A 22,149-nucleotide genomic window follows, 5' to 3' on the forward strand; every position below is an offset into this window, starting at 1 on the left:
AAAAATCCACTCTATTCAACTGTTGTTTCTTTTACACTTACTATTTTTTTTTAATAAATCAAGAGTAATGCCTGAGTTTATTTAACAACAAAACCATTGCACAAAAAATATCAACCTACCCTTTTACGGAGTTTTTCTGCAGCATCAAGTTCAGCTTTAATAGTCTTATCAAATTTATTTAAAAGTTTAGGCTTCCTTTTCTTAACTGAAAGAAAAAAGAGATTTTTATTTTTAACGTTTTTTGGCTAGAAATAGTTATTAAGCATAACAATTTACAAGTAGTGGGAAACCTGATGCTGGTCTCCACCAAAGACCTGCAGGAGAAGGCACACTGCAGGCTCGCCTTCCATTTCCTCCCCTAGATGGTGTGATGAAGTCAGTGACTGCCAAGGAAGGCAATGCAGCCCTTACCTATCTGCTACAATGTGTTCTTGGGAGAATGGGTGGATAGTATACTGAAACTCTCCAGGATACTGGCTTGGTTTCTGGGATGTAAATGGTGGGTATGACTTCTAAACTCTCATAATCTACTTCTTGGCTATGTCCAAAAGATTGTTTAAAATAGTTTTTTTGAATATGTCCACAACTTTTTCTGATACAGATAAAGATGAAAATGGAAGGCTCCTCTCAAAGAAGTCAAATAAAACAGAATTTCTTCGTTTAGCATTCAAGGTCCTTCCAGTGCATCCTGGACTGACCACCCCAGCTATGTTCCATACTTCAGCCAAAATAGACTGCCCCATGATCCCCAAATAAGCGTTTTGTGCCATTTCTTCTCTTTCTTTTTCTTTTCTTTCTTTCTTTTTTTTTTCTTTTTTCTTTTTTTTTTCTGTAGAAACAGAGTCTCACTATGTCACCCAAGTTGGTCTTGAACTCCTGGCCTCAAGAGATCCTCCTGCCTTGGCCTCCCAAGGTGCTGGGGTTATAGGCATGAGCCACTGTGCCCAACCTGTGCCATTTCTTATGCTACCTCATTTAAATAAAAAGCCTGTTCTTTATCTTCTTCTGTGAAAAATGTGCCTATCCTTCAACAGTAAGTTCAAAACCACGCTCCTTATAAAGTTTCTCCTGAAATCACCCACACAGTACTCAGTTCCCTGCTCCACTGTGTGCGTCTTTAAGTCCACTGCACCCTGCATATCTCTGTTTTGTGGTCCTTCCCCACTAGGCGTTTTGTTATAATCCTTCATGCACTTATCTTAGTCCTAACTCTTGCAGGGTGGTACCATGTCTTAAAAGCAGGCTCAATCTATTTATGTAAGCATGAATCCATTGCTTACTTAGCAAACAGTTTTTGGCTCTGTGCACAACCCCAGCACCCAGCAAACAGAAGCCCTCCACCCGAAGGCAAGGCACACCCAGCAGGTGAGAGGGCCAGTCCTGCTGGTGCACAACTGGCAGTGCCTGCAGAGTGGATGGATGCAGAGCACTTCTCAGAAGCCCCAAGTGACAAGAGTGGAAGCTTGAAGGGTAAGCAGAATGTTCTGGAGAAGGGGAGTGGTGGCAGGGAAGGGGGCAAAGCGGGAGGGATAGAGACGAATTAAAACAATCAGAAGAGAACTTCCTCAATTTTCTGACAATAAACCTATAGACATTAATAGCTTCTTCCCTATCTTGTCACAAAGGAAGACGGGCTGTTCTTTCTAAGGTCCCCTCTCCGCCAACACACACACCTGTCTTGTGCCTTCTGAATGTCTATTCACTCTCAGCAACTCTCGTGTGCCCCCGATGGGAATTTAATAATGCATTAAATAATGCCAAAGTTTCTGCCATCTTACAGCAAACAAACAAACCAGCCTACCCTCCTCTACTTGCCACACTACCTCCCCTCCCCTGGGGGGCACCTCTTTGTCACCTTTCCTGTCAGCATTTTGGCTTCCTCACCCACCACATGGGCAGAAGCAAGTCTGCCAGAGGAGGGAGGGCTGTGTGGTTAAGCATCGATGGCAGGGGTCTGAGTCCCAGCTCTGTCACCTCCAAGCTCTGTGACCTAAGCCAAGCTGGCACTAAACTTTTCTGGGTCTCACTTACCTCCTCTATAAAATTAGGGGTGTTTTTGAGGGTTAAATCAGGATAGTATATGAAGCATTTAACACAGTGCTTGGCATACAGTAAGTGCTCAGTACCTGAGAGCTATTATAATAATGGCTACGGCTTTCTGCAAATCTATTTGTTCTGTTTCTTCCTATTTTACCTGGCCCTTTTGCAGCATTTGACACAGTTGATGCCCTCCTCCTTCCTAGATGATCCCTTTCCTTGACTTTTATGTTGCCCACTCTCCCAGTGTTCTTCCTCATTCTCTAGCCTCTTGAATTTCTCTTTATTGCCTCTGTAACTCCTTATCCCTGCTGCTCCTTGGGATGTTATATTCTTCACGGTCAGTCTTCAGTCTCTTTAGCGGCTTTAACTACTTAATTTCCAGCTGAGCTACAAACCAACTAGTTCATTTTCTCCTGCATCACGAAAATTATAAATCCAAGCACCTATTGACACATACCTCAAACTCAGTAAATAAAAAATAGAATTTGCTATTCCTCACACATCTATTCTTTTTCATATTGACTTTATTGCAGAGAATGACACCCAATTGTCCAAATCAGAAACTTGGTTATAAAATGCAACCAAAATAAGGGCAAAGAGGAGCACATGGAATCATCCTAAGGAAGATGGAATGGAATCACTACTGTCTTTTTAGCACTCACTGTGCGCCAGTCGCTCGGCCATGCACTATACATAGATACCTTTTATTTTCTCAACTTCCTGAACACAGGGAATTTAACTACACGGAGAAGACCACTGAGGTTCCAAAAGGGTTAGTTACCTTGACCCCTCCACTCTCTCACCCACATGGAAAGAAGTGGATACTTATTTCGTGTTTCCCAAGAAGAGGGAAGATTCTCCAAAATCCTTAGTCTCCCACCTCTCCCTACAGGGGAGGTGATATGCCTTAATCCACTTGCTGAGTTGGTGGAAGGAACTTGAAGTTCAGTTTCACTCTTTCCCTACCTCTCAAGAGCATGCACACTGAGCTGAGCTGAGCTGACCTTCTGAGAACATTTGTGCTGAGCGGAACTGCAAGAGAGGCTCTCACATGGAAGAACTAAGGCTGTTCCATGCTGTCTGGAGCAGTGGGTATGTCCAATTCTGGGGCTCAGTGTTAAGAAATCTGTTATTCCTGATTATCCAAACCCCATCTTTTAATTCAACTTTCATCCAGTAATAAAGCTGACACCCTGATCACCTTTTAATTACTTACGCATTTGTTTGCTATGATCTTCTATTATATTTATTTGACTTTCCTTCTCTCTCCTCCCAGAAACCCTAATCCCTGTAATGTTGAAAGCTATATGTGTCTATGGCAGAGACTGAAAAAACAGTGAATAATGAGCTTTAAACTGCATGCCATTATATGTTACCATATATGCTGATATGGAAAATGAATAGACATTTCTCTGTGACACAGACTGATGGTGGTAGGAGCTCATGCCTTGTCATCTCAGCACAGACTTATGTCTCCCAATTGTTCATTTTGCTTTTGTAGAAGTGTCTATCAACAGAATGACAGTGAGACCTCCAGAAAAGCCTGGTGTGCACCTGAGTAGACAGTTTCACTGTGGGCCTCACTGGTTTTCCCCAACATGTCTCTTGTGTTATAAAATTCAAGTTAAAATAATATTTATTTAAAAGAAACTAAAAACTAGCAGTTTAGGACATCCAAAACAGTGAACAGCAAAATTATATGCTTGTTAATGAGCAATGCTGTATCTTAGTGTCATGATATTTCAATAATAGCACTAAAATAGACAAAATATTTAAAATCTCACAGCATGTCACCATGTTCTATCTTTTCATATATCTTCATATTTGATAGCTTCTAACTATTGTACCTGTCTTTGAAATTCAAATTTTATCCTATTTTTATTTTTAAGTACACAGAAAGCCTGAGGCAATTTTCCCAACTGCTAAAAACCACAGACTCACTCTTTCTTCTCATTCTGGGGAGGCACATGTTCTACCTGTAGAAAAAATGAGTCCTCATTCAGGTTGGTGATGGGACCCTGGCGAACTCTCTCCAGCACTCTGGGCCTCAGCTTTCTTACCCATGGGTAAGAAATGGGTGATGTGGGCTGCTTCTCTTAAGGTCTCTTTGAACTCCAAAGGCCTGTGCTTCTAATTTTCAGTATTTAAATTATGTTCATAGTCTTTTAAAGTACACCTATAAGGTACTAGAAAGAATTATAATTTTGTTGAATTTGGATCTTTCAAAATGGTTTAGGAGAAAGCTATCTATGCTATATATAAATTAAAGTTTTGTTTTGTTTTTAAATCACTGCCATTACAAGTGTTTGGCCCTTTTTCAAAAGCACAAAGAAGAAAAGAAAAAGGAACACTTACATTTCAAATCCTTACTTCCCTTGCCAGGCTGTGGTTGAAATATTAAGAGCAAATAAAATGGAAAAGAAGGAAAATAAAAGGATAGCTGAAGGCAGGAGGAAAACACTAGTGATGCATTTGTAGATTATAAAAATTACGTTGACTCCTTTTCATTTCCACTTAGTTCATGGAAGATGTTTTTATACTACAGTCCATGGGGAGTAGTTGATCATCAATAAAAACAGACACAGAATCTTCACATTACTCTATGTCCTATACCCATTCCATTGAAGACAGTGAAGAAAACAGCAATTTCTCCTACAAGGTATATTTTGAAAAGCAACAATTTCCTAACTAGTCTCCCTGACTCGAGTCTGTTCCCATGTTCTACCTTGTTCTCAGGTTATTTTTGAAACACTATTTATTCATGTCATTACATTGCTGAAAATACACCCATAGATCCCCAGAACATAAAAAATAGAAATTAAATTCACTGGGATGCCCTCCTAGCAATCCTGCTCCTAATTACGGACCCAAGAAAAATGAAAACATAAATCATGAAGACGTACACAAAGACTTGCACGCAAATATTCACCACAGGGTTGTTCACAACAGCCCCAACGTAGAGAAAACCCAATGTCCATCAACTGGTGAATGAAAACAATCTGTGGTATATCCAAACAATGAAATACTACTCAGCAATAACACCAGTACCTGCAACAATATGGATGAATTTTAAATGCATTATGTTAAGTGAAAGTGGCCTAGTCCAAAAGGCTACTGACTAATTCCATTTAGATAGCATTCTGGAAAACTGAAAACTGTAGTGACAGAAAACAGGTAAGTGGCTTCCGAGGCTGTGGTGGGAAAAGGGGATGACTACAAGGGCACAAAATAATTTAGGGGGTTGCAAAGTTCTGTACGTTAGTTGTGGTGGATAAACTGTATCTAGATGTATATGCATCATAGAATGCACACTACAAAAGGTAAATTTTACTGTATGTAAATTCCTTCTTAATGAACCTGACTTTTAACAAAAAAAGTTACAAGGCAGAAATAAGCTCCATGATTCTCAGTGAAGACTCTTACTGTGTAGGTGTAATAGTATGAGAAACACTTGGGAATAAAAACAGCATCCTTTTCAAAAATGAAATTAAATTTAGTTTGAAACTCTCCAAAAATCTGTTGGGAGGTAATTCACTCACCCATGTTTAACACACACTTACCTGCACACAAAAAGGAAAAAACCCAACATGCGAATCTAGACCTAGCTAGGCCCTCAATGACATTGGAATATTTTTGTATTTAACATCCCAGCTACCTTTTCTACTCCAGACTGCCCTCTCCCTTGCCAGCCACCAGCCTTCCAAGCACCCTACTCTTGAACTACATCAAAACACTGGCCGTTCCTCAGCATGTCACTCTGCCCACAGTGGAGGGAGACCTAGGACTGTGGATTAGGGCCCATCTTGTTCACCGGCTTGTTTATTCACCCAAGAATTTGTTAAAGTGCCCGTTTTCCAAAAATTGTGTGAGGTTCTCAGAATTCAACGGGATCTTTCTTAAGGAGGTTATAGTCTTTTGGGGAAGACATACATAAATAACTAGTAGTTAGAGGAATATGTGCAATTATAGGATGAATGAGGAGTGGTACTAATCTATTTGGGAGGGGAGCCTTCTTGGGGAAACTAAAAACTTCTGTATACCCAGGGAGAGGTAGCATTCTGGCCAGAGGAGAGAGTATTTATTTTGTAACTCAATCACAATCAGGAATTTGAACCTTTATTATTAGGTTTTTTTGTTTGTTTTTTGGGTTTTTTGTTTTGTTTTTAATGTGAAAGGCTAAAATTCCTCTCCTGCTTGGATGCCGGGGTTTGGTGCCATAACACATAAATTTTCTTACAATAAGAATTTCAGCTTTCTAGAATTTTGGGAAGCTGAAGGTGTAGATATTGCTCAGGGATCTCAGACACTGACTTGCTTTCTCCCCATGTCTGAAGAAGGAACTTTATTGATGCTGAGCCTGCTTCAAAAGCCAGTAGAGTCCAGAGTGCTTGCTCTGGGAGTATAAGTTTTTTTGAGAGAGGGTATACACACTGACTACAAAAGGGCAGTGGCATAGCAAGAACTGGGTTCTTGAAAACATGCAAGACATAGAGTGGAAAACTGTGGCTCCCATCTGCACCAGTGAAGGACTCTAGATGGCCAGGGAAGCCATGCAAAGGGACATAGCATCTGCCCCTGCCCTGGGCTGCCATTTTGCTTCTGATACAATTTTGTATGGCTGATTAAATACGGACCTTAATTTAACTCTGTGTGTGTGTGTGTGTGTGTGTGTGTGTGTGTGTGTGTGTGTGTATGAATTTCTCCCACTAGCCCATCTGAAATGCTATACTTATTCAAGGAAAATAATGTGCATCTTGAGCTCTTGCACAGTTGCATTTCCTTGAACCAGCTTTTGCCTTTCACAAATTGGCCCCTAATCTCCATTTCCCTCTTCTATTAATTTCCTTTATATAGACTCCCGAATATGGCATGAACATTGACACTTCTGTGGTTTTTCTCATGGTGTTTTATCTTCCTGGAAAACCCTTTCCTTTATTTCTACCAAAGAATATTCTATATTTTAACTTTTGAGACCTCGTTTAAGTGTCATTTCTTCTATCAAGTTTAAGGCATCTTTAGGCAGAAAATAATCTCTCCTATGGTCATATAACATTCTATTACTATTACTACTATACTCATTACTATTTCTAGAAATAGTAAACTCTTCAGGCTGTGTTCATGCTGGCGGTATATACACAGTGCTCGCTCAAACTCTCCCCCCCTCACTCCCACCTTCCTCCCTTGCTGGATTGTTAATTGCTGAACTGTGTTACTTATAATTTACAAAACAGTATTTGGCATATGGCCTGTCCTATAGGAAATCCTTAACAAATTTTCATGTTTCTAAAGGCATGAATGCATGCAGGCATGAATGAAGCAAGACACTGTAAAAGGGGATATGGCAATGTGAATTTGTAATTGGGCATATCAGCTGTGTTTTAAAAAATGAGAAAATTATAAACAACCAATATAGAAAATTACCTGAGAGTTGTTTGCTTTATAGAGTTCAAATCCAAAAAGTTTCAATGGTCAATAATGGAGGGGCCCGAAGAGGAAGATTAAAAAAAAAAAAAAAGCAAGATACTTGTACCATAATCCCCACTGAAGATCTTGCAGGGAACACTAACATTTATTCTACATCTTATTCCATGTAGGTTTTTCAGTATATTGAGCAAATGGGGACACACATGGCAGAATACAAGGCACAACTAACAGTAAATTCTTGGATTGCAAGGTCTCGCTAATTTTAGAATAACAAAAATTTCCCAAAGCAGCTTGCTATTATGTTCTGAGTCACTGCTTAATGCCTTAGCCAATTCTGTGCTGATAATAACAGCTGACATTTATTGAGCACTTAAGCCTTCTAGACATGTGTGACCCACCCAAGCTGCACAAACTGTAAACAGTAGGCACCGAGACTGAAGCTTTGGGTTCTCTCCAGTAGACTCCAATGTCTGTACTCTTAACCATTTTGCTATATCTTTGGCATCTGGCTCAGAAGTCAAGAAATTAGGGTGTTCCTAAGAGTTTTAAGGGTGATGACACAGTGGAATTAAGTATTAGTATAAGTATTATTTGTGTAAAGGAAGTAGTTGAACTTCGTATTACTTGTCTGTAAGGATAAAGGCAGTTAAATAACCATAGTAATTTTCCTTCATTTTGTGTCTCAAGAAGTAGCATTTAGACATTACACAGACACATCCTGGCTTGGTAGAAGGACCACAGAGTACAAGCCTGAAGGCCAGTCTGTGAGCCTCAGTTCCGCTACTTCTGAGGCAGCTTGCTTAATTTTGTTGAGCCTTTGTTTTTTCATCCACGAAATGGGGATAATATCTGACCTCCTTCCTACTACTGTAAAGGAAAGTCATGGAGCATAAAACCTCATATAAATGTTAATTATGACTTTCATCTACAGTATCTTATTTTTAGTTACTTTAAAATTCTATGCTTAATTAAGTGGGAAATGTGCCTGACTCTTATTAATAAATGTTTAAGCAGTTAATTTTTTAAAAAGATCAGATTTTCTCTATGATCAGACATTTCCCTGGCAGAGATTTTGGGCAACTAATAACTTTATCACACTATACCTGCATTCAGTTTGGATTTCAAATCAACAAAGGATTAAAGAGCTTTGAGGTCATGCTAAACTTCCCCTGCTTCCCAAACTCTAGTATGTGTTTTTAAGCAGAATCACATAAAATATTAAATACTGCTTTTGGCTATGGTTATTCAAAGGTGGAATTTGATGAAAAATAATCTAAAAAGTAAAACAATTTAAGGGAAGGAAAAGTAAGACCAAAATAAGATATTAAAGAAAAAGGTGCTCTGTATCTGACTGAGATGTGGTGTGAAGTTTCAAAGTCATCATATAAAGCAACCTTACTGCAATATTATTCATAGCAATTAACAGTTAACCCAAGATAGGACCCCTGCTTATTTTAATCTTCCTTTATTAGGATTGGAAGCTAATTCTGCTTTTCTTTTTAAAATCACTGATAGATTTCAATAAAAGAAACATCACTCTACATTTGTCTTGACAGTGAGGTAAATCTATAAATTAAGGCAAAGGGTAAAAAAGAAGAAAACATTCAAGAATTCAAGAATCCCATGTTAGGATTTTTGATAAAACGTTATCTGCTAATCATAGGAAAAGCAAACCTGAATCTACGAGTGTTCCTACAGGCGGGGGATGTGGGTAGGAGCCCTCAGTTATTTTCTCTTTCATTTAAAAGTGGGAATTGTGCAAGGTATTCCCTACTGTGATGCCTCACACTGGGGTCTGAAATAAATCTGCTCTCATATTGAGAGACATGCTATTTGCTGTTGAGAAACCCAATATGCAGACAGCCATGAAGGTGCTTCTGGCAGGAGCCTTTGTTTGTATTATCACCATGTGAGAAAGAAAAGCTAATGTGTTTGATCCAAAAATAGCCCCCTCTGAGGCTTTTTTCTCTAACACGACCTACTCTATAGGTATTACCAGAAGAAGAAGTAAATTTGGGCAACTCTTGAAAGACTCTCTTACCAAGGATGGCACACTCTTTCTTGCCTCCTACAGCTAAGAATAATGGACTTCTGTTTTTTCAGAATTAATTATCAACTATATACCAGCAGGAGGTCAATATTCAAAGCTTAAACCAAACAGTTAACAAATATTTTTCACTGAGAGATGCTAACTTATACAACCCAGTAAATAGTATATAAAGGGCAATTGTTTTCATCTGCTCCCTCTACTGAACTAATGTGAGATTCTGCTGGGAGCATTCAATGGAGACAGCAAGTATTCCAGTTTATTACATGTAGTTGGCTGCCTTCCCATAGGGTTATTTTTATAAATTATACATCACTCCCCTTCTAGAGTAATAATCCTTTAACAGATGTGACCCCATATGCTAAATTAGAAATTTTAGAGATGCTAAGTGATGTGTTTTCTAGACATAACAGAAAACCCTTCAGTGCCAAAGCAGTTCGCAGCCTCACCAACAGCAGTGCCAGACACTGAATTTTATCCCCACGCACACTGTTCCATGAGAGAATAGCCACCTTCCTCAAATGTTATTTTAGATAAAATTCTAATAATCTTGGTGTTCTGTTTCTCTAGCCCTTAAGTTATTATAGGTAACAAACTAACAAGATGGAGTGAGGGTTGTTTGAAGCAGGTATATACTCAGCAGCAGATACAAGCTGACAGACTGAAAGTAAGAAAGTCAGAAACCAGAAATAAACCTGAAATAAACCCAGCTCCAATAGCACTGCAACATGGGTTAAACTGTGTAGACATAAATGGTGCCAAACACTTTAACAGCCCCCAAAAGCATCACTGCATGATACAGTAACTGATGTTCATTAAAATCAGAATTATAGTCTCCAGTCACCAGGGAATGTTAAATTATTTGCACAACACATTTTTTAAATGGGGAAATGATTTAAAAATGCTTTAGAAAATATCACCCGAATTTATTAATTTTGCTTAAATGATGCTTAAAGTTATCTAACATCATCTTTAAATAATTGTTTCTATGAAATACTGATTTCCCAGTGATTACAAATGAAATAATAATTTCTAAGCCCAGCTTGCATCAGTGTCTCCTGAAGGACCTGAAACAAAACAGATGTTCCCAAACCCCAATACCAAAAAAATTGCTACAGGTGATTTTGCTCTGCAACATCTCAGCTACATGTAAAGATTAGTACAGGAATCCCCTTTTATCCACGGTTTTGCTTTTCACAGTGTCAGTTACACATGGTCTACAATAGTCCCAAAATAGCTGAATACAATACAATAAGGTATTTTGAGAGGGAGACCACATTCACATAACTTTTATTACAGTATATTGTTATAATGTTTCTATTTTATTATCAGTGATTGTTGTTAATCTCTTACTGTGACTAATTTATAGATTAAGTTTTGTCATAGTGTGTATGTATAGGAAAAAATACAGTATATATAGGTTTGGTACTATTCACAGTTTTAGGTATCCACCAAGGGGTCTTGGAATGTATCCCGTATGGACAAGGAGGGACTATTGTATATATTATATGAATGAATAATTTCAGTATTTTTAAGCCTATGTCTGAACTATCTTATTTTTCATTTGATTGTTTAGATGTCAGCAGGATCTATATGTTTGACTGATGTTTGTTCAGAACTGATATTGACTGGTTTTCACTATTATAACTTTTAAGAAATAAATTACATGGAATTCGTATTTTTTAGATATCATCTGAGATTTCACCAAAACAGAGTGGATATCTTTAAACACAACTTGAAAATCACAATGAGAGAAACCCCAAGAGTGTCTTTAGAGTTTCTCCATATGCTATAAGAATGAAAACCTGACATTACAAAATTGATTAATCTTGCTTTACAGTAGAGGTGGTAGGCATGACAGGATGACCACAAACTTTCAACAAATAACCCAGCTGTGAAGATCCTGGTCTCTGGGTAGTAAGAAATAGTTAAGTTTACTTGAGCAATAGCAGGATGATGAAGTGACAAACTATTTCTGATGTATTACCCAACAGAGGAAATACATGTTTCAATGGGAGGTTTCTCATTACAGACAAATGAGATTATAGATCAGTAACAGAGACGTAAATCTATTATCTGATATATTGAAAAACAAAGCCATTGCCTTTCTGAAACAAAGGTAGTGAAAAATAACAATAAAGAGGACATTATCTTCAAATACTAAGGTTGAGAGTAAACTTGGTAAAATTTCTAAATATTTCCATATTATCTATGAAACGATGGCTTGCGAGAAACTGTATATCAGGTAATAAAGGTCAGTGATCTCTGAGAGATAGGGATCACATTTCTCAAACCAGTGATAAAATAAGGATCATAAAAGCAGACAGAGAGAATAGACATGTCACACACAGGGAAATAAAAATAAGAATGGCCTGGATGCACCATCAGGAAGCCCAATAATAAGCCTGCCCCACCTGCTGCCACTGGCACCTGCCATTCAGGGGCCTAAAAACAGGGCCACCTGGTTTACTGCCATAGCTGTTGGCACCTAAGCATATCATCTGGAAGCCTGGGAATCGGCCCACTCAGCCTGTCACTGCAGGCACCCATGCATGCTGTCTGGGGGTCTGAAGATAGATCCACCCCACCCACCCCCACTGTCACTGATGCCCCAGTGTGCCATCTGGATGTGTAAGGATTGCCCCGTGCCCCACCCCTCAATGCAGCCTGCACTCATGTGCACTGTCAGGCAGTGTGAGAACAAGCGTGTCCTACCTGGTACCACTCCTGCTACTCCCTGTGCATGTTGTCTGGGAACCTGGAGATTGGTTCACCTGGCCCGCCACCACCGATGCTTACACACATGTTCCAGGGGCCTAGGGATTGACCCACCCCATCTGCCACCACTGGCACCTGTACATGCCTTCCAGGGGCCTGAGGATGGGCCCAGCCAGCCTGCCACCTCTACTGCAAGCAACCACTTGTACACCCTACCTGGGGACCTAGGTACCTGCACACGACACTTGAGAGCCTGAGGGTTGGCCTGCTACTGCTAGTGCCACGGCCAATACCACACATGCTGCCTAGGTGCCTGAGGACCTGCCTGCCCACTGCAGCCACTGCTGGTAACCAAGTAAGCCTTCTGAAGGCCCAAAGGTCTGCTCTCCTGGACCCACTACCATCAGTGCCCATGTACACTGCCTAGGGGCCCACAGACGGGCATGCCCAAGGACCAGCCCACCTGGCATCCCAGTCCCCAGCAGAGCCTCACCACAGCCTCCACTAAAATTCACAGCTAAACCACTGAGGAAATCACAGACACCACTGATGCTGAACACAGCCAAGGAAATCATACTGAGACTACACTACTGCGCCAGCCCAGAATCAAAGACAAAGTGCTCTATACAACCAGCATTATAGATACTTCTACAGCAAAAAAGTCTTTCCTATGAAAGCCAATTCACAAAATTGGAAGAAGTGACTGTTATACCAAATGTGCAGATATCAAAGGTAAGGACAAATGAAGACAAAAAAAGGAAGAAGACATGACACTTCCAAGGGAACGCAATAATTTTCCAGCAACAGCTTCTGATGAAAAGGAAATTATGAAATATCAGAAAAAGAATCAGAATAATAATACTAAAGAAACTCAGTGAGATATAAGAGAACAGAGATAAATGACACAAAAAAATTAAGAAAATAATTTATGATCTGAAAGAAAAATTCAATAGAGAGATAGATATCATTTAAAAGAACTCAACCTGGAACTAAAGAATTCAATGAGTGAAATCAAAAATAAAATCAAGACCATCACCATCTACAATAGACTAGATTGAATAGAAGGAAAAATTTCAGAACCAGAGGATAGATCACTTGAAATAATCCAGTCAGGAAAAAAAAAAAAAAAAAAAAGAATAAAGGGGCCAGGCATGGTCAGGCATGGTGGCTCATGTCTGTAATCCCAGCACTTTGGGAGGCTGAGGCATATGCATCGCTTGAGCTCAGGAGTTCAAGATCAGTGTGGGCAACATGGCAAGACCTGGTCTCAAGAAAAGAAAGGAAAGAAAAGATTACATAATATATGTGACACCATAAATCAACCAAATAACCAAATGTCCTAATTTATGGATATGAACAAAGGCAAAGAAAACTTATTTAATGAAATAATAGCTTTCAAACTTCTCAAAGCTTGCAAGAAATATAGACATCCAAATATGAGAAGCTCAAAGATCCCCAAATAAATTGAAACAAAATGGTCTTCTCCAAGTTACATTACAGTAAAACTGTCAAAAGTGAAAGACAAAGAGAAAATTATAAAAACAGCAAAAGAATCAAGTTATTTAAAATGGAATTCCCATTAGAATAACAGCATATTTCTCAGCAGAAATCTTTCAGGCCAGAAGAGAATAAAATGACATTTTCAAAGAGCTGAAAGAAAAAAAATTGCCAGCTAAGATACCAGATCCAGCAAAGCTACCCTTCAAAAATGAAGGAGGAATAAAGTCTTTCTTAAGCAAAAACTGACAGAATTCATCACCACTAAGCCAGCCCTACAAGAAATGCTTAAGAGGGTCCTATATCTGGAAGGAAAAGGACAATATCTGCCACCATGAAAACACACCAAAGTATAAACAAAGTATAAAACTCACTAGTAGAGCAGACAGACAAATGAGAAAACAAGAGTCAAATGTTACCAGTACAGAAAACTACCAAACTGCGTGATAAACAACAGACGATAAAGGAGCAAAAAATATACAACAACAACAAAAAGAAAACAAGAAAACAATTAACAAAATGACAGGAATAAGTCCTCACCTATCAATAGTAACCTTGAATATAAACAAATTAAATTCTTACTTAAAAGATATAATCTGGATAAACTGATAAAAACACATACCACAACTATATTCTGCCTACAAGAAACTCATTTCACCTGAAACACATATAAACTAAAAGCAAAAAGACAGAAAAAGATATGCAGGCAAATAGAAAGACAGAAAAAGATATGCAGGCAAATAGAAACCAAAAGTGAGCAAGAGTAGCTATTTTATTATCAGATAAAACAAACTTCACATGAAAAGCTATAAAAAAGAGACAAAGAAGGTCATTATATAATGATAAAGGGATCAATTCTTCAAGAGGACATAATTCCACATATATATGCATCCAGATATATAAAGCAAATATTATTATCTCTAAAGGAAGAGACAGACTCTAATACAATAATAGTTGGCAAGTTCAACACCCCACTCTGAGTATTGGACAGATCGGCTAGACAGAAAACCAACAAAATAAACACTGAATTTAAACTGCACTTTTAGACCAAATGGACTTAACAGACATTTACAGAGCATCATATCCAACAGCTACGGAGTACACACTCTTCTTGTCAGCACATGGAACATTCTCCAGGTAGACCATATGTTAGGCCACAGAACATGTCTTGACAAATTTTAAAAAATTGAAATCATATCAGGTATCTTCCAGAACACAATGAAATAAAACTAAAAATGCAGTAAGGAGAGAAACTTCGGAAATTTTACAAATACATGAAAATTAAACAACATGCTCCTGAATGGCCAGTGAGTCAATGAAAAAATTAAGAAGGAAATTTTTAAAAAACTACTTGAAGCAAACAAAATAGAAACACGACATACCAAAACCCATGAGATACAGTAGTGCTAAGAAGGAAGTTTATAAGCACTAAACACCTACAACAAAAATGTAGAAAGATTTCAAATAAACAACCTAATGACATGCCTCAAAGAACTAGAAAATCAAGAAAAAGCCAAACCTAAAACTAGTAGAAAGAAACAAACAATAAAGATCAGAGAGAAACTAAACAAAATAGGGACTAAAAAAAAATTACAAAAGTTCAATGAAATGAAAAGTTGGTTTTTCAAGGACAAAAAACCAAACACCACATGTTCTCATTCATAGATGGGAATTGAACAATGAGAACACTTGGACACAGGAAGGGGAACATCACACACCGGGGCCTGTTGTGGGGTCGGGGGAGTGAGGAGGGATAGCATTAGGAGATATACCTAATGTAAATGACGAGTTAATGGGTGCAGCACAGCAACACGGCACATGTATGCATATGTAACAAACCTGCACGTTGTGCACATGTACCCTAGAACTTAAAGTATATTTAAAAAGTCAAAAAAAAAAAGAAAAGAAAAACAAAATTGATAAAATACTAGCTAGAATGACTAAGAAAAAAAAGAAGAGAAGACCCAAATAAATAAAATCAGAAATAAAAATGAGACATTTTAACTGATGCCACAGAACTACGAAGGATCATCAGAGACTATTATGAACAATCATACACTAACAAATTGAAAACCCTAGAGGAAATGGATAAATTCCTAAACACATACAACCACCAAGATTGAACTAGGAAGAAACAGAAACCCTGAACAGATCAATAACAAGTAATGAGACTGAATCAGAAATCTCCCAACAAAGAAAAGCCTAGGACCACATAGCATTACTGTTGAATTTCACCAAACTTTTAAAGAACTAACACCAATTCTCAAACTATTCCAAAAAATTGAAGAGAAGGGAATTCTTCCTAGCTCATTCTACCAGGACAGCATTGCCCTGATACTAAAGCCAAACAGGACACAACAACGACAACAAGAACAACAAAAAAATACACGCTGATATTCCTGATATGAAAATCCCTAATAAAATATTAGCAAAGTGAATCCAACAACACATCTAAAAAATAACAGACCATGATCAAGTGTGATTTATCCCATGGATGCAAGGATGGTTCAACATATGAAAATAAAAAAAAATACATCGATAGGACAAAAACCATATGATCATCTCAATAGTTGCAGAAAAGGCATTTGATAAAATACAACGCACTTCTGAACAAATTAGGCATAGAAGGAACATACCTCAACATAATAAAGGCCATGTATGACAAACCCACAGCTAACATCACAGTGAGTGGGGAAAAGCAGAAAGCCTTTCCTCTAAGAACTGAAATGAGAAATAGTATTGGAGGTCCAAGCCAGAGCAAAAGGGCAAGAAAAAGAAATAAAAGTCCAATTTTCCCAAATTGGAAAAGAGGAAGTCAAATTGTCCTGTTTGCAGAAAACATGATCTTACATAGAAAAAAATCTAAAGACTCTACCAGGAAACTTTTAGACTTGATAAACAAATTCAGTAAAGTTACAGGATACAAAATCAATATGCAAAAATCAGTAGCATTTCTATACACCATAGCAAACAAGCTGAAAAGAAATCAAGAAAGTAATCCTGTTTATAATAGCTACAAAAAAAACCTAAGAATAAATTTAGCCAAGAAGGTAAAAGAGGAAAATTGGAACAAAGAAGAAATATGAAAAATAGAAAACATACAGCAAGATGATAGATCTAAATCTAATCATAGCAATAATCACATTAAATATAAATACTCCCAATTAAATGCCAAACAATTTCAGCTTGGATAAAAAAGTAAGAGCCAGCTACGTGGTAACTCAATAAATACACTTCAAATATAAAGACAAATATGTTAAAAGCAAATGAGTAGAAAATGGCATATCATTCTAATAAAAAGGACAATAAAAAAGAGCTGAAGTGTCTGCCTGTGTGAATATCAAAGCAGATTTCAGACCAAAGAATATTCTCAATGATAAAGGGGATTATTTCATAATGATAAAGAAATCAATTCATTAAGAGAACATAATAATCTAACTGTTTATTCCCCTAGTTACAGAACTTTAAAATCCATGAAACAAAACCTGACAGAACTTTAAAGAGAATAGAAAAATCCACAATTCCATCAGAGGCTTTGGTAGCCCTCCGTCAGTAATTAATAGGACAAGCAGAGAGAACATCAGCAAGGATATAGAAGATTTGAACAGTGGTATGAAGCAACTTGACCTAAATGACATTTCTAGGCTCCCTGCAACAATAGTAAAATACACACCTTTGTAAGTGGGAGGCTGAGGCAGGTGGATCACGAGGTCAGGAGTTCAAGACCAGCCTGGCCAACATGGTGAAACCTCGTCTTTACTAAAAATACAAAAATTAGCCAGGCGTGGTGGCGGGTGCCTGTAATCCCAGCTACTCAGGAGGCTGAAGCAGAGAACTGCTTGAACCCAGGAGGCGGAGGTTGCAGTGAGCCAAGATTGTGCCAGTGCACTCCAGCCTGGGTGACAGAGTGAGACTCCATCTCAAAAAAAGAGAGAGAGAGAAAAAAAAAAAAAACCTCAAAAAGGAACAGCAAATTAAACCTAAAATAAGTGGAAGAAAGGAAATAATAAAGATCAAGGTACATATTGATAACTTAGAAAGCAAGAAAATACCAGAGGAAGATAATAAAAATAAAGCTGATTTTGAGAGAAGTTAACTAAAATTGATACTCCACCAGACCGATCAAGAAAAAGAGAGAGAAGACACAAATAAACATAAATAGCCAACATCACGAATGAGTCAGGTGATATCATTACAGATTCTATAATTATTAAACAATAAATATTATAAACAATGTTATGTCAATTAACTCAACAAATTAGATGAACACAATTCTTGAAAGACACAAACTACCCAAGGTTACTCAAGAATAAACAAATAACCTGAATATCTTGTATCAGTCAAATAAATAAAGCTTATGGTTAAAAACTTTCCAAACACAAAATACTAGGCCCAGTCATCTTCACTAGTGAATTCTACCAAATATGTAACAAAGAAATAATACATAAATTCTTAAAGAGAAGGGGTTGTTTCCCAACTCCTTCTGTGGGGTCTGCATTATTATGAAACCAAAATCAGAAAAAGATACTATATGAAAAGAAAACTACTAACTGGTATCCCTCATGAACACAGATGTAAAAAACTTCTTATCAAAATGTTAGCAAATCAAATCCAACAAGATATATAAGGAATAATGCATCATGAGTTTTATCTCAGAAATGTATTAATGTATAGTTGTTTTAACATCTAGAATCAATCAGTGCAATTTATATTATACACAAAAATGAAAAAAAAATGATCATTTCATTAGACAATAAAACAGCCTTTGATTAAATCTAAAACCAATTCCTGAAAAAAAACTTTAAGCAGTGTAGACATAGGAAACTTTCTCAATCTGAGAATAAGCATCTATGAAAAATCTAAAGCTAACAATACTAAACGGTAACAGACTGAATTCTACCCTCTCCTGCCCCCAAGATCAAGAAAAAGACAAAGATGTCCATGCATAACTTCTTGGCATTTTACTGGAGGTTCCAGCCACTGAATCTGGGAAATGTAAACTAATGAGTAGGGACCTTAAGCAGATCAGTGGCTTGCCTGGGGTTGGGGAGGGGCACAGAGGAAGAACATCCGGGAGAAGTCACAGAGCAGCACCAGGAAACTTGGGATCACTGGATATGGTCATTATCTTGATTGTGGTGAGGGTTTTACAGTTTCGTACATGTCAAAACTTATCAAACTGTATGCTTTAGGTGAAGTCTATTGTATATTAACTATACCTCAGCGAAGTTGTTATAATAAACATATAAAAACATAACCACAATACTGTTACCATATCTAAAAAGAAATTCACAGCTGGGCGCGGTGGCTCATGCCTGTAATCCCAGCACTTTGGGAGGCAAAGGCGGGCAGATCACTTGGGGTCAGGAGTTCGAGACCAGTCTAGCCAACATGGTGAAACCCCATTTCTAGTAAAAATGCAAAAATTAGCCAGGTATGATGGTCAGTGCCTATAATGCCAGCTGCTTGGGAGGCTGAGGCAGGAGAATCGCTTGAGCCTGGGAGGTGGAGATTGCAGTGAGCCGAGATCACACCACTGCACTCCAGCCTGGGTGACAGAGTTGTCTCAAAAAAAAAAAAAAAAAAAAAAAAAAAAGAGAAAAGAAATTCACAATAATTTCTGAATATCATAGTTGGATACTTTCACTGAATAATCAGTGTTTACATTTCCCTGATTGTCTTAAAAATTTATAGATTTTGTTAATTTGAAATGGGACCTAAACAAGGTCCAAAGACAGCAATTGGTTTTGTGTGAAACAAATCAGAACTTCCTGCAGAATCTTGTGAGATATTAATGTCTATTAATGTCCACTCTTGTCCATTAAGAAATACTGAATAGGAAAGGGCCAAAATCATTTTAGGACATCCATAACTACTGCTACATAGAAAAAAAAAATCCTATGTGGAATATGACAATCTGCTCTGACCTGTTTGTCTAAATTTTTCCATTGCATTAGTTTGCTTATTGGATTCTCCAGAACACGATGTGTGACCATTTTCAAACCATTTTGACACGTATTTATTGAGTGCCTCACAGGTATTATGCTAACTAGTGTGGGGACACAAAGATAAACAAGACAATCCCTATCCCCAAGTACTTCACACATTAGAAAGTGGTAGGGGGGAAGTAAATTAATGACCAGAATAAAAGACTGAAAATGATCATGCAAAGTAAGAATTACAAAATGCTCTGGGAACAGAAAGAAGCAAAGGATTACCACTAATTGGAAAAACAAGGAAAGAATTAAGGAATGACAGAACATTAGAACTGACTCTTGAGGCACAGATCTAATTTGGAATGAGGTAGACAGCGAAAAATATTTCAAAGAAATGAGAAAGTATGTACGTATAAATGTGAAAAAGGTATGTTCAGGGATTTGTGAAAAATCTTGTGGAATTCTATAAAGTACAGGGACATGGATAGTTAGGGCCAAGGCTAAACAGGTGGCTTACAGCCAGATTATGGGGTGCCTTGAACAAAATTCTGAGGAATTTTGACTTTGCTCCACAGACAATGTGGTATTTCTGATGGCTTCAATGAGTGAGCGTATGAATCCTGTCTTTCAAGAACTTTCTGTTGTGGTAGGTACATATATGCAGAAAGGCAAAAACTAGAGGCAAGAAGACTCCCTGGATGTGATATACAAGCCTGAGATGTCACAGGGCCGAGGCAATGGTAGTACAGAAAGAGAGAAATGGTTAAATTCCTGGCTAAATTAAATGGTTAAATTTTAGGGAGGAAAAAAAGACTTGAAAATAAAACTCAGGAAAATTTAGATTTGAAAATATCAAAGAAAAAATTAAAAATTGTAATTTCTTATCAGTAACACTGACATTCAGATAAATCAATTTCACTTGAATAACAATACATGAATTATTTTTATTACATTTATAGATGATCATGTTTTTTAACATAATGCACTACTGAGCATACTGTCACTTAGAAGGAGGTGACATTCCAAAACATCACAGATTATTGTCAGCCCCAAAGATGTGATACATGTTGTGATCCCTTTTATGAATAATGTGCAGTTTATTTTTATGCAACAGCACACCACATGTTTTGGTTGTCAACAGATGGCAAACTTTTTACATGGTTTTAAACTTGCACACTGGGAATGAAAACTATTTATACAGTAAACACTTTAGCAGATCCTATCTTTGGACAAGTTTAATTAAAGAATGAGAGACCAATTGCACAATCAGGCAGACTCAGGGGAGGAAGCAGGAACTTGCTTCTTTGCTGAATACATTATTTTTTCCCAGCAATTTAAAGCATACATGGAAATTAATGGCACTATTGAATTTTATAATAAATCCCTTAAGCATTTAGCTTTTTTTGTTAGCTGTTTTCAAACTCAGTGTTAATAAAGCTGTAACACCCAAGGTAGAAGGAAAGCATAACTTATGCTTTAATGAGATGCCACTACAAGCATTCCTCAAATAGCTTTCCAATATTCTCATACCTTATTCAACTTGTAGATGTTCATTTTCACATATAAACACTTCCTAGAAAAACATCCCTGAAGAATAACCACCCTTCTCTTGCACTTAAAGACATTGGAATGTCATGTGGATAAAGTTTATCACAGTCATTAAGAGCCTCTTAGAAAAGGAACATACACAAGCAATATCAGATTACTCTTCTATTGCATTTGGACTTGGGGATAACATGCATTTTATACAAAGTAATCACTGGAGGGAAAGTAATGATAATAGTTGCTCATATCTGTATAGCATGACACCAGCGACAAAGCCAAATGGCCATCTGACCTGCACGAAAAATGCAGGAGTGCAGGTAGAATTATCTCCATGTTTTACACATGGGATAAAAAGCTCAGAGAGGCCAGGAGACTTGTTCAAGACGAAATTGCAAATAAGAATTGGTAAAGCTGATTAAAACTCCTAGTCAAGAACCCTTTCTACTGTACTGCAAGAATTTTCTAGAATTAAATAAGTGATTTCACACTAGTAAGAGGAATTCATATGCCTATAAGGAAAATGCTCACTGATAAAATGACAATAATAGCTACTCAATAGCTGAAGCAGACAAAAGAACAGGGCTCATAAGAGCCTTGACCTCCAATGTCACATTCAGCCACACACTTTAATCTAAAAACGCACCAGATCAAACCCCAAACTCAGACTGACCAAGAATGGAAACCTCTTGTGTATTTCCATGACGCTAGTACCAATGCACTAAGTGTGTTTGATACTATTAATCTAAAAGGCAATTTTAAAATATTCCTCATTTTTCTCTCTTTCTAACAAGTCTCTTCATTTGTATTTAATAATCACAGAGAAATACTCCAGTAAGAGCACTGTCAAGCTATTATCATACTTCTCAGGGGGTGAAAGACAATCTGCCTCTGGCCTCCTTCCTCAGAAGGCACAGAGGTATGCAATTAATGGCGCAACAACAC

The 22,149-nt window shown here is 37.6% G+C and overlaps 1 protein-coding gene across 43 annotated transcripts in view; it reads right to left on the reverse strand.

Annotated features, from left to right (window-relative positions):
• ASPH (aspartate beta-hydroxylase) overlaps window positions 1-22,149 on the reverse strand; it is a 213,598-nt gene that overhangs the window by 82,659 nt on the left and 108,790 nt on the right. For all 43 annotated transcript variants that reach the window (XM_519784.8, XM_063817143.1, XM_063817142.1 and 40 more), the window contains one exon: window positions 120-205. In XM_519784.8, coding sequence (XP_519784.7) covers window positions 120-205 — 86 coding nt within the window. The remainder of the gene's footprint in view (window positions 1-119; window positions 206-22,149) is intronic.

Source organism: Pan troglodytes, chromosome 7 (genome assembly GCF_028858775.2).
Source record: "Pan troglodytes isolate AG18354 chromosome 7, NHGRI_mPanTro3-v2.0_pri, whole genome shotgun sequence".
NCBI lineage: Eukaryota > Metazoa > Chordata > Mammalia > Primates > Hominidae > Pan > Pan troglodytes.